This window comes from Protopterus annectens, chromosome 6.part0 (genome assembly GCF_019279795.1).
Source record: "Protopterus annectens isolate FY-2018-M chromosome 6.part0, PAN1.0, whole genome shotgun sequence".
Taxonomy (NCBI): domain Eukaryota; kingdom Metazoa; phylum Chordata; order Ceratodontiformes; family Protopteridae; genus Protopterus; species Protopterus annectens.
The window spans coordinates 740,623,810-740,637,141 of record NC_056737.1 but is presented as its reverse complement, the minus strand read 5'-3'; the positions used below and the strand labels follow the sequence as shown (position 1 = coordinate 740,637,141).

General features: G+C 38.6%; 1 protein-coding gene across 2 annotated transcripts in view; it reads left to right on the top strand.

The window, feature by feature from the left end:
* Nucleotides 1–13,332, top strand: part of TMEM260 (transmembrane protein 260) — a 1,312,140-nt gene that overhangs the window by 137,748 nt on the left and 1,161,060 nt on the right. For both annotated transcript variants that reach the window (XM_044074429.1, XM_044074428.1), the window contains exon 2: nt 6,692–6,723. In XM_044074429.1, coding sequence (XP_043930364.1) covers nt 6,692–6,723 — 32 coding nt within the window. The remainder of the gene's footprint in view (nt 1–6,691; nt 6,724–13,332) is intronic.

The window sequence follows — 13,332 nt, the reverse complement described above, 5'->3', positions numbered from 1 at the left end:
ACACAGTTATTTGACAGCAGGGTTTAATATGCAAATAGACAACTTTTACAAGTAATTCTACTTGTGTAAATAGAAGGGTGTCTTTTTTGGAGGCTGTGGGAGTATGAGTATGGGAATGGGCATTGCCACCACTCTTCTCCTTTATGATGTCAGTATCCCAGTTCAAGACAAATCTATTACAGATGTGCTCATTTGCTGTCTTCTGATTCTCTGCAAGTGGTTTTTCATTTATTCAGCAGCACAGACTCTGTTCTGTCATATGGTGAAGCCGTGTTGTGGCCTCCTTGCATCCCCATCCATTTTCAAAAGCAGTAACTTCTTTCCCCCTTATTCATTCCTTAAGAAGATGTTCCGGGGATGCCCTCATCCTGAAGTGGCCCTTAGGATTGCTCAGCCCATTTCCCATTTCCCATTATCTTGAAGTTCTTTGAGAACACCATGGGTTGCAAAGTCAGGGTCATTCTTGTAATCCTATAATGGCCCAATAAATCTGGCTCAATTTGCTTTATTTATTTATTTAACATTTGTTGATCGGGAAAGTCTTACTAGGACAGAGCCTTTTTTCAGCAGAGGCCCAGGGAGAAATGCTCCTGATGCATGTCTTTGGAATGTGGGAGGAAACCAGAGTACCCAGAGGAAACCCACATGAATGCAGGGGAGACATGCAAACTCTGCACAGAAGGCACCCCAGCCGAGAATTGAACTGGGGAACCTCTTGCTGTGAGGCAGCAACATTAACTGCTGCAGGACTGCACCAGCCTCACTTTTTTTAACATGCCTGTTCTGAGTTAGATCTCTGGGATTTTACACCCATTTTCCCACTCGTCCACTTCACACAGACCTTCACTCCCTGACCACATGGTTTCTCCAATTCCAGTGTCAGCCAAGGACCCTGCATACCCAGGCAAGGTGCTCTGATGTTGTCCTTTGCATTCTTCCTCAACCCGTGGGTACATACCTGATCCTCTGATCCAACCCAGCCACATACTCCATATTTCAGATCCAATTCTCAAGCTCCTCCCTCTACCCATAATGTCCTATTCTATCCCCATTACTTTAGATCTTGTTTGTCGCCATCATAAAAAGATGCAGGTTCCTCTCTCGAGCTTAAAAAGTGATATTTCTTGAGTTAATTCAGCCTTCTTTTAACATTATCTTAAACTTTAGCTATCCTCTCTCTTAGTTAATTTTGCAGGTTGTTAGAAGCTTTTAAATATTTTTCTGCTACTATCTCTGTCCTGCTGTTGAATAATAAATCTTCTGTACCATTGTTGGTATTTGTTCCTCTGCTTACCTTTTTTGCTAATAGGGTATCCCTTTAATCTACCATTGCTGGTAGTTAGTCTTTTTCCTGAGTTTTTGCTCTAAAAAAACAAAAACAAAAAAACCTCCTTTTGATTTCACTGTTTTTCCTCTACTTTCTCATTAGTCTTGTCAGATAAGCTGATGGGATTTAAGAACTGGACTTCCTGTGGGAACAAAATCCCTAATTTTTATGCCCACAAGGAGAGTGTGTACTGCTTTGGAGTCGGGCACTTGGATACTGCATGTTCAGTATGTTCTACTTTCAACCCAAGGACCTTGGCAGATAAGTGAAATTGATTTTGAAGGGTCTACCACAAGCTAGATCTCCTTCTAGAGCTCAAGCCCCCTCCAAAGCTAGCAAGTTGGCTTCATTGGAGTAGAAGAAATGCTCCCCACCGAAGTCCCCATGGTCTTCATCGGAGCCTCAATCTAAGACTAGGAAAACTATGGATCCGTCTTTTTCAGATCCAAAGACCCAGTCCTTGGGTCTGAAACCTTCAGATCTGAAGGCTTTGGCTCCTATCATTGTTTTGATAAGTGCTACAGCAGTACCCTCGAGAACTAGGTCCTCGGATCTGAAGCCTGGTACTTCTCACAGGAGTCTTAATCTAGAATTTGTCATAAAGCCCATATCGCCCACCCTGCCTTGTCCATTGTTTCATATTCTAAAGAAACACTCCAGGCCACTGTTCACATCTTCCTGTAGGTGTTGCAGAAGTTTGTTAGAAGTGGATGTGGATAGGATAATGGGAAAATTTCTCAGAGCTCAGATCCTGATGGGGTCTTACCAACTCCATCTCCTGTTAGATCAGTGAGTCTTCCTTCATTGTCTAAGACCATTTTATCTCCTTCTCCTATCCATCCAGTGGTTTCTGAGTCCCAGGATCTGAAATCCACAAGATGACTGGTGTCAGATCCGAGGAAAGTATCTTCTTCGACTCCATCTATATCCCTGACCAGTTCTGCTCTAATACCCTCAGATCAAAATGGGTCCCAGAGCTAAAGTGTCTGTGTTGGATCCGAGAGTCCAGGTTATGCTTTGATGTTGTTGGATCCATCCCTCCCCCTCGAGCCTCAGTCCTGGACAATTCAGATCCAATTCCATTCTCAAGGTGCATATCCGAGAGTGGTAGAGACCTGCCTTCATTGGGAGTTTTGGCTGCAGAAGGGCTGGTCGAAGCTTCTCTGGGTCCGTCAAGCATTGAGGGGGTGGAAAGAGGCTTTTCTCTCTCCAGAGATCCGTCTTCTCATTTTTCGGATCCTAACTCATTTCTCTCATTGGTTCTGAGTTGATCAGACCTACTCTGCAGGGGCAGCCATTTCCAATTAGCATCCAATTGGTTCTGGTAAAGGAACTTTCCCTTATCTTCTGACACCTCCCCTGATCATCCCACAGAGGAGAGCCATCGTAAGAGAACATGCAAGAGGAGGCACATAGATTCCCCAGTGGAGTCTCTCACTGAGAATACTGATTTTGATGAAGGAGAAGGGTCCCCCAGATCACCACTGGATGATGTCTCCTTTGGAGACATTTTAGAGATCCTCAAACAAAAAAGTGGCTGCTAAGGGGATATTTGAACTCCAGACTCTCTACAAAAACCCCTTGCATTATTTTCCATAAAGAAAGGGTTACCTTATGGACAGTCCTTCTTTTCTTCCCAAAGTGGCCTCTGGAAATAACATTAATCAATCTATTTATTTACAAGTCTTCTTTCCACATTTTTTGAATAAAGGAGAGTACATGTTTCAGCTCCTTGACTTACATAGACAACTACGATTCTACCTTCACAGAACAAAAACACTTCAGAAAATCAGACCAACTGTTTGTTTCTTTTTCACCGAAAAGACTCTGATTACCAGTATCTAAGATCACTTTAGCAAAATGGATTACAGACTGTATATTTCTTGGATTTATTCTCAACAAGGCATGGCCTTACCCAAACCTCCTAAGGCTTATTCAGCCAGATCAATGACAGCTTCATCTGCTTTTTGTCTAGAACATCTGTTGATGAGATTGTGCAGCAGCTACATGGTCCAATGCTCATACTTTTGCTACTCATTACAAATTGGATATTATATCTAGAAACAGAGCCGCATTTGGTTTGGCGGTACTCCAGAATATCCTTCCATAACGGCCAAGATCAATGTAGCTGGGGACTCTGTCCCATAGGTTGAGGAAGAATGAAAAGGACAGCATCAGATTTGAAAGTTATGTACTCGCCATAACTAGGCATCTGTGTTGTTAATTTTCATTCTTCCTCAACTTCCCTCCCATCCTTCTATTTTTGGAGAGAGCTATAGGACTACCTGTTAGAACCGCAGTAGCAAGTTTCAACCCTTTCTTTGTCTGTCTCGTATTCCTATGGCAACAAACTCGATCTGAGGCAATGGGGATGGAATAGGGTATTATGGGTAGAGGGAGGAGCTCGAGAGTTGGATCCGAAGTCTGGAGTATGTGGCCAACACAGATGCCTAGTTATGGTGAGTACATAACTCTCAATTTTAGATTGTAACATCTGCCCAGAGACTCAGCAGCAGAATGATTTCTTGTAATTAATAGCTCTGTTTTAAAGTCTAGGCCCATTGCAAGAGGACTCTGTTGATTCATGATTGCAGTGCCTAGTGTTTGGGAATATTTGTTTCAGCTTTTTCATTCAGTTCTCACCTCCTGCAAAAGTACATTTGTAGCCCATATAAAATTTTTGTTAATATGAAATTCTGTTGCTGTGTTCTCACCTAAAGTCAGCAAAACCCTCCTGAGATGTACCCTTCTCCTTTTTTTTCCTTTAAAATCTACTGTCCCCTTTTGAGACCTGTACACTATTCCAGAGGTGCTAACTATCCTTTCCTTTCTTTGAACTGAGTTCAACAGTCAAATTGATATTTCTCATTGGGGAAACTGTTATTGGGTACTGTCATTTATCTATAAAGATTTCAGAGTTGCAGACCTTGTGCGTGCATGACCTACATTTAATTTTCCATAAAGGCAGAGTATCCATGAGGATGAATCCTTCCTTCATGCCATAGGTTGCTACAGACTATAAAATAAATCAGTCAGTCAATTTTTCCAATATTCTCCCCTACATTTTCCAATTATTCAAAGTTTCTGTTGCACTGTATGGATGTTCACAACAACCTATTGCTTATTTTGATTGAGGAAAATCCTGAATGAAAGACTCCCAGTTTTGTTTTTTTTTGTAATTATCCTTCTCAAAATTGAGTAGTAAAGTGTCCAAAGCAATCTTGCCTGCTTGGCTTTCCCACTATGTAAAGTTTGGTTACCAAATATAAGGCAACCCCTTATATGTATCCTGTAATGGTAATATTATCAGATCTATTTCCATCTCACAAGCTTTCTTTAGGACGTATCCCAGATGACTGGAGAATAAGCATACTAGTGCCACTGTGCCCAAGATCAAAGGGGACATTCGCAACTCTGGGCAGTATAGAAATATCGCACTCCTGTCACACTGCATGAAAGTGCTGGAAATGGTGACTGATAAATGAATACACAGAGTAGTAGAAAGTGAGATGGGAGATGAGCAGTTCAGATCAGAATGCAACAGAACTGACCCAATGTTTGTAGTGAGAGTGTGGAAAAGAAGCTAGAGATGAGGAAAGAGTCCAACTGGGCATTCTTACACTTGGAGAAAGCATATGACAAGTTCCAAAGGAAGCTGATTTGGACAATCCAGAAACACTGGCAGAATTTGTACATGCTCTGCACAAGGACCTAATTACAAGTATGAACAGTGTTCAGTCTCATAGAGGGGTCCCAGTTGGAGTGAGTGTGCATCAGGATTCATCTCCAAGATTACTGCTGTTCATAATGGTGATGTAATACATTAGCAGACTGGTCAGAGGGGACAGATTAACAAAAGTGCTGCATGCAGATGATGTAGCATTACTAGCAGACTCAGAACAGGAAGTCCAGCAAATGATAAGGGAATTGAATGCAAAACTGAAGACCTGTAATAAAACTGTGTACAGAGAAGACCGTTGTCATGGCAGAAAATAGAGGAAATTATAAGAAGGTGAAACCTGAGATAGAAAGGAAAATAATAGAACAGGTTAATAGCTCCAAGTGTCTGGAAATTGTGGTCGAGGAGAAGGGAAGTCTGAATGAGGTGGTCAAAGCTAGAATCAGAGTTGTTGCAGCCAGTTGTCACAGAGTCTCAGGGTAGTGTCTGACTGAAGAATGCTAAAGAAGCTGAAAAGTAAGGCATACAAAACAGTGGTGCAATCAGTACTTCTGTGTGGTATAGAAGGCAGAGCATTTGTAGAAGCCAAAGGTCATGTAAAAAAAGTGAAAAAAGGGGGTTGATGATGATAAGTGGCTACTCTGCTGCTGCTTGGTGGATGTCTGAATACATTTGAAACACTACAGACCACATGTGATGTCCAGATTAAGGTCAGCCTTTGGAGTTACTATTATCTGGGGTGTTTTTCCTTGAGAAGCTACCACAGGGTAACAAAGTTGTGGTTCTGCCTTTATAAGAGATGAAAGCAAGCTCCCAGCAACATACACAAGCTGCCTACTTGCCATAACAAGAGTTCTGCATCTATGGTTTCATCTCTGTCACTGTCCCATCCCTCAACCCACTTTCCCTCTGCATAGGGGTCTGATGGATAATGCCATGTTTGGGAGCTTGCATGTAGGCTAATATTTATGTGCTGTATTACCTGTGCTTTCAATGACATGGAGTGGTGTCCTTGGACACTGACGATTGTGAGGTATTGAGAGGGGCTAAACAAATTCCTCACAGTCTTCGTTTGTTATGTAACAGACATGAAACTGCCAACACTGATCTGATATTACACTAAGTATGTAACTTTCATATCTTTGTTGCCTTTTTCTAAATGCTTTTAGATGCTTTGACTTTTTGCATTTTGTTGATTCCTTCCCACATCTTGTATTTTTACTCAGTTTCCCATGCTTCTTATTGTTCTGCATAGGTTCAGCTATTGTTTTTGTGCCTGCTTGTAGAATTCATTTTTTACCCTGTTATCTATTTGCTTGTCTTGTGTTTGGTGGTCTAATTAAATGGGCAATATTATGAATCTCATGATTTTATATGATTAAGCATTCTCCTCCTCCTGCCCCTACCACATATAAATTTAAAATTTTCTGTATTCTACTATAACGCCATAAATGTTGTCTGTTTTTCATATAACATGACTGATACTGATGTAATTAAAGTAAGCATGAAAAACGAGATCATAAGGAAATATATTTAGAACAGTTTTTGCTCAAGATCTGTGCAGCTTTACAGATTTGCCCAGGCAAATTAATGTAAAATCCCAGTGCAAGCACTTTGGTTTTTGAAAAGTTTAGAGGAGTGTCATTTCCTAATAATAATTATTGGTCTTAATTTTATTTCCACAGGGGAACTGATCACAGCTTCATATGAGCTTGGAGTAAGTATTAGTTATATTGTTTCATTTGTTCTACCATTAGCTGCTTTAAGAATTAAGGAAGTTTAATTAACCATCATGCAAAGTAGATTAATTTATTTTATAACTGTAGTTTGCAATAACTTGCAAGCAGAGTATATGAGAATTTACTTTCTATATAAATCCAATTAAATAAATCACATTATAAAAAAAAACATCTGCCTTACAGAATGCACTGCAGACAGTTTATTATCAACCCGCTTTTTATGTAAGCTGGGAAGAATGCAATAAATCGTGTTAAGTGCTATAATATGTTTCATTAGTGAGTAAATGTTGTTATGGTGCAGTGATCCTTTTAGTTGAGACCTAAAGGATGTCATCATAGTAGTAATCCAACAGTGCAAGTTTTCAAATTATTGTGGTCCTTACAGAGGCTCTGCGTACTAAGAAACATCCAAGGAATATGCTGCCTGAATAAGAGAATATGGAATTAAAAGATTTGTTTAGTTTCATGTACATTTAATCGTAGCTCACTTAAGTGGATGCACTGGAGACTTAAAGGAGCATGAATGGAAAATATTAATTAAGGGATTTAAGTAATTCATGTTACAAGATAATGAATACTGGACATTAGTATATGCTAAGAATTTCTGCCTATCATGCCTCAAAACACATGAACTATCCCGTAAAACAATGATTTGTTTTTGTCAGTTATGCATATATTTTCGTGGTGGCAGAAGGAAATGATACTTCTATTCTGAGTGATTTTTTTTTTCTTCAGTTGGGAAGCCTTGATGTTGATTTGGTACTGGGTGGTGGTAATCCCAGGTCATCATGTTCAGTGGTGTAATGATTTATAAAACTGTAGCAAGTGAATTTGGCACCTTGGGCAACACACCAATTTAGTGATCCATCTTATGTAATCATATAACGACAGCCAATAAACTGTCTTTCAAACTGTTGTGTTAAGTAGTTAAGTTTTTTTAAGCTAGTTTAACTACATAACACAACAGTCTGACAGTTTATAGGCTATTTGTAAGTGATTATAATCACTTAGTGACCATTCCCTGCAAGCTGGCACCAAGGGCAGGTGCCCCATTTACTGCATTCGTCTAATGGCACAGATGCTTCAAATGGAATAGGGGGATGAATTTTTTAAATGTATAGATGTTTTACTGCTGTTGCTTAAAACTCTGGAATCTTTTGTAGTATTTAGTAAATCAAATATAAATGTGCAAGAACTGAAATATAGCAGCTCAAGAGAGACAGAAAATGTCTCCTACATGGCATACTGATCTGTCACTTTCTAGTTTATCTTAATCTGGTGTGATCTTATAACATTTAACAAAGATTGGTTAGTCAGTGAGTCATTTTTAATTAAACTACTTAGTCTGCATTTTTAAATTAATGGGTTTGGCAAATTGTGAACTGATGGTATTTGAACTGTGTGGCTGTAACACTTCTACCAAGATGGCATGTTTAGTACATACAGGCATTTACCTGAGATGTTGTGAACTGTAGGAAAAAACTGTTTTTGAAGAAAAAGTTACTACATCACCTTGTTAAGGACCAGAAAGAAATGGGGACTTGATTGTGAGCTCTATTTTGCATTATGAAATATAGCAACCTAGATTGTCATAGCAGATAAAGACCTGTAAGTCTGTATTTCTCTAGCTCCTGTGTAATCTGTGGCTCTTGCTTAACTAATGCCTTTTTTCTCTGTAACTTAATTGCCTCATTTCTGTCCAGTAATTTCTTAACCTCCATCAACATATTTCATTTAATATCTTGTTCCAGAAGGCTCTTTCAATCTTCTGTTTACTACAGTTCTGAAGAAGTACAGCATTTTATGGATCAAAGCTCTTAACCAGTATGGAATGAAGCATTTTAATATATTGGTGATTGTTTTTCTTAACATTTGTTTTCTGTGTTACATTAGTTCTTGTTGGCATTTTTCTTTGGGTTTCCACCTACCCGATGTTTGTGCAAAAATGAGTTCTTTCCTGTCTACCCAGAGCAGTCCACATTTTTGTCATAAAACTGTTTCATTTTTCTTTTTGTACATCTTCTTTTACTATACAGTGCACTTGGACCCTTGGAGTCTATGAATCCCCTTGATGTACTTAAATGCTTCTGTCATACTCTCCTCTGCTTCCTTTCTTCATGACTGTACATATTGAGCTTTTACTTTTCTTTTCATTACAGCTTCTGTTGTATTTTGTTCATTTTTTATATTATATTCTTCAGTTGCTGTCAGCCTAGATTTTGCCTGATAAGGTCAGTAGACCAGCCCACCTATATGGTTAACAAATAAGTAAGTAAACAAGTACATGGTGAAAAGTGCACACTGTTTTTGTTGCTGTATTCCAAACATGTCTCTTCTCTGTGTAGCCACTTGGTCTCAATAGACCCCTTCTACATACAACTGATCCGAGGTTGTCTATTTTCATCCGATTCAACACTTGGTGGGTGTTTGATCAGATCTGACCTTGGCACTATCTCTGAGGCTTCACATATCCAGGGCTCTGACTCTTCCCCTAGTCATAAGTACCTCCGATCTCATTTGCCACCTGAATCATCAGACATCTTCTACGAGGGTTCCTTCATTGTAAAGTGCATCCTTACTGTGTGTTCATTATCTTTCTGATCTCCTCTCCTGCTGAGAGATTTGCCTCTCCAGATTCTTTCTCTTGTGCTTTTTTTTGTCTAGGCTATAGTATTATATCAATAAAAACAAAAGTTTTATTATGTAGTTTAGGGTTAGACAGTAGGATAGTTGTCCTCAGCTCCTTGTAGTTACTTCTTTGTAGACAGAGTCTTCTGTTTTGGTGTGCCTTTGTTTTGTTACTTAGTACCATTGCTGTGTTATTGGTGTCATTGAATGTAACATTAGTAAGTGTGTTTAGGATGTCTGTTGGCCACAGGGTTTAAGAAGTGTGCTGAATGCAGGCACAAAATCCTCCATCAAGATCTGCATTCTTTGTGTCTACTGTTTGGAGGCTGACTACCTTGACAAATGGGAAACCTGTTCTTTTGCTACTAGAGCTGTTAAAACTTGAAGAGAAAAACTAGTAAAAGGTCTTCGTCTTCCACAGACAGGGCCTTCCCTTCTTGCTAGTTCATCTTCTACCATTGCTGCCTCTTCTCCAGTCAAGAGGCAGAATAAACTTAGGACCAAAGACAAAGACAAACCAAGAGAGTCCAATGAGAAAGAGTCTGAAAAAGGAAGACAGAGAAAAAGAAAAGTTAAAAAATCCATTAATAGGTCTCTGGATCCCTTTGCTTCAGCTGGTTTGGATCCTGAAGTTACTAGGGGGTTGGACCCATCAGTACCTCAGACCTGACCTTCTTCACCGCTGCTCCAGTTCTTGCTAGAACCTGTAAGCCTGAGGTTACATTCTCGTATTCTGCAGGAAAAAAGATTTTTGAGGCCACCCTTGGTGGCATCTTCTGTTCGGTCATTCAGAAACCTTACCAAGCAAGATGTCAATAGATAGATGATGAAGTTCTTGAGGACACAAATTCAACTTGGGGTTCTCTTGGTGCCATCACCCCTGGATGTGCAGAGTACTGATCCAGCAACTCCTCCTCTTTCTCTATCTCCAGTACTTGTCCATCTATCAGACCTGGCTATCCTGGATCTGACCTGCCTTGGTCCACCTTTGTTGGCAAGAACAAGAAAGAAAAAAGCCAGCAACTGGTGAACCGTTGAAAAAAGGTAGTTTAATAAACTACCTACCGGTTTCGGCCCGGATTTAAACATGGCCTTCTTCAGTGTTTTACAATAGAGCCAAACATATGCAGCTTTTATAAAGCCTAACTTGACATGATAGGTTAAATAGAACATTAATATGCTCATGAATATTCATTAGTATTATGCATCTGACAATTTTATAGGACAACCTATTTATATATTCAATAAACAATATTATAACTCAGAAAAATGACATACTGTGCTTACATATTGTTTTTATAAACATTCATTAAGACCTGGACTGAATAATGCACCAAGTTTGGTGATCCATTTCTTTTCTTTTAGGTCCAGTTTTTTATGCCAACCCCCTTTATTTGTTCTGTCACCAATAATTTTATCAATAATTGTAAAATGAAATTGTGCCGTGTTGTGTATAAGAGTGTGTTTATATAGTGCATTAGATGTCTTTTTGCATCTAATGTCACTAAGATGTTCCGACACCCGTAGTTTAACAGGCCGAGAAGTTTGCCCAACATAAAACGAGTGACATATACAACAAGCCATATATACTGCCCAATCAGTATTGCAATTTGCAAAAAATTGAATATCAAACACTTTATTGCTATTCCTACTGGTGAATTCTTTTGTTTTCACAATAGATTTACACTTCACACAGTGGCCACAAGGGAAGCAACCAATAAGTTTGTCCCCCAAAATCGTTGTTTGATATACATTAGGTAAAGTAGATTCAAAATGATGTTTGTAATGATTGAAGTAACCCGCCAGATTCTTTCCTTTACGAAAGGAGAATAAACATTTATTTGGAATGATTGTTCTAATCCTAGTGTCTGCTTCCAATATGTTCCAATTATCCTGAATAATATTGATAAAGTTATTGGTATTTCTACCATATGTTGTTGTAAAACGTAATGTATTTGTCTTTATAGATTTCTTCTTGTACGTCAATAGATTTGATCTGTGTAAACCTGAGGCATAATGATGAGCCATTGTAACATACCCTGAGCTGTAACCCCTATCAATAAATCTATTGTACAAATCTTGAGCATGATGACCAAAACTGATATTATCAGAACAATTCCGTCTAATTCTAATAAATTGTGATTTTGGAATGTTTTTGGCGATGTGTTTTGGATGAAAGCTGGAGGCATGGAGAATGGTGTTGTATTGGGGAAATTTCCTATAGATTTCAGTTTTTAGAGTATTATCCAAATTCCTAGTTACCAAAACATCCAAAAAGGTTATTGATTTTTGATCATAGGTAATGGTAAATTGTATTCCCCATTTGTTATCATTCAAGTATTCCATGAATTCTTGAAGGTATGAAACATCCGATCTCCACACCATCCAGCAGTCATCCAAATATCTACGCCAGATGTCAATATCAGGTAGAAAAAGATTATGAGTATCATCATAAATCATAATCTGTTCTATATAGGCCATAAATAGGTCAGCATATATGGGGGCAAAAGATGCCCCCATTGCTGTACCCTTGATTTGTAAAAAACATTCCTGATTGTAGACAAAAACATTTTTGGTCAACACATGCTCAGTTACATTTAATAAGAAAGTATTGAAATCCTGGTGGATACATATTGGATTGATGCAACCAAAATTCAATAGCATCCAATCCCGCCCAGTGTGGAATGTTAGTATATAATGAACACACGTCCAAAGAACAGAGCCACCAATCAGAATCTAACTGCATGTCATTCACAATACCCAAAAATTGAGTAGTGTCCTGTATACGTGATCTGACAAATGTTAACAAAGGTTTCAGATGCATAGTCAGAAATTCAGAAAGGGGCTCAGTTAATGATCCCATGCCCGACACAATCGGCCTACCGGGTGGATGTAAGAGATCTTTATGTATTTTCGGCAGAAAATAGATATACTGTCTAGTGGGGTCAGAGATTGTTAGATGGTTAAATGTTTTTTTGGATATAATGCCATTATCAAGAGCAGAGTGTAAGAATTCATCTATTTCTTTTTTAAATACTGGGGTGGGATCAAGTGGCATTTTTGTATAGTATCGAGCATCATCCAATTGTTTATGTGCTTCAATATCATAATAGCTCCAATCTAATACTACCACAGCCCCTCCCTTGTCTGCATTGATAATGACCAAATCTTTATTGCGTACTAATTCTTCTAAACAGGATATATCCACATCAGTCATATTGTTGGAAATTGGTGAACAATGATTGTATTGAAAATGTAACTCATTAAGAACACTGCGCAAGAATAGATTAACAGTAGGATGCATGGGGGGTATAAATGATGAAGTATGGTATTTGAAAAAATCAGTTTGTGATTGTACAGCATCTTCTTTATCCTGAAAAAATAATTTGAGATTAATAAGTCTACAAAATGAAAATAAATCTTGTGTAAAATTATCCTCAGGCACAAAAAAACCCGGAATAAAAGATAATCCTTTATTAAGTAATGATGTTTGTTCAACTGTAAGCTCAGTACTTGAAATATTGTATACATTATTTACTTGTTCGTCAGTATTTGCATCAAATTTTGTAGACTTGTAACTTTTCCTGTGCTTCCTGCCACCCCTCCTCCCTCTATGTTCCCTAAAGGGGATGTATAATTTTTTCTTTTAGGAGTGGGGGAATCCAAAGTGGACTGTGTCTCCGTGTCTGTCCCTGATGAGGTGTCATAATCCGTAGATTCAATATTGCTAGCATGTCCTTTCAGTATAGAACGCGGACGTTTCCTTTTATAATTAGATGAATATTTGTTTTTATTCTGCCCATCTTGGAATCTAACATGTCTAACATTTTTGAAAGGTTGTCCCTTCTCATAATCCGAAACATCACGAGTAAATTTTTTGATTTTTCTTTCTTTCAAAATAGTATCAAAACTTAGTAACTCAGTACTTAGTTTCGAAAGTAGGGCAGGAAAGTAACTTT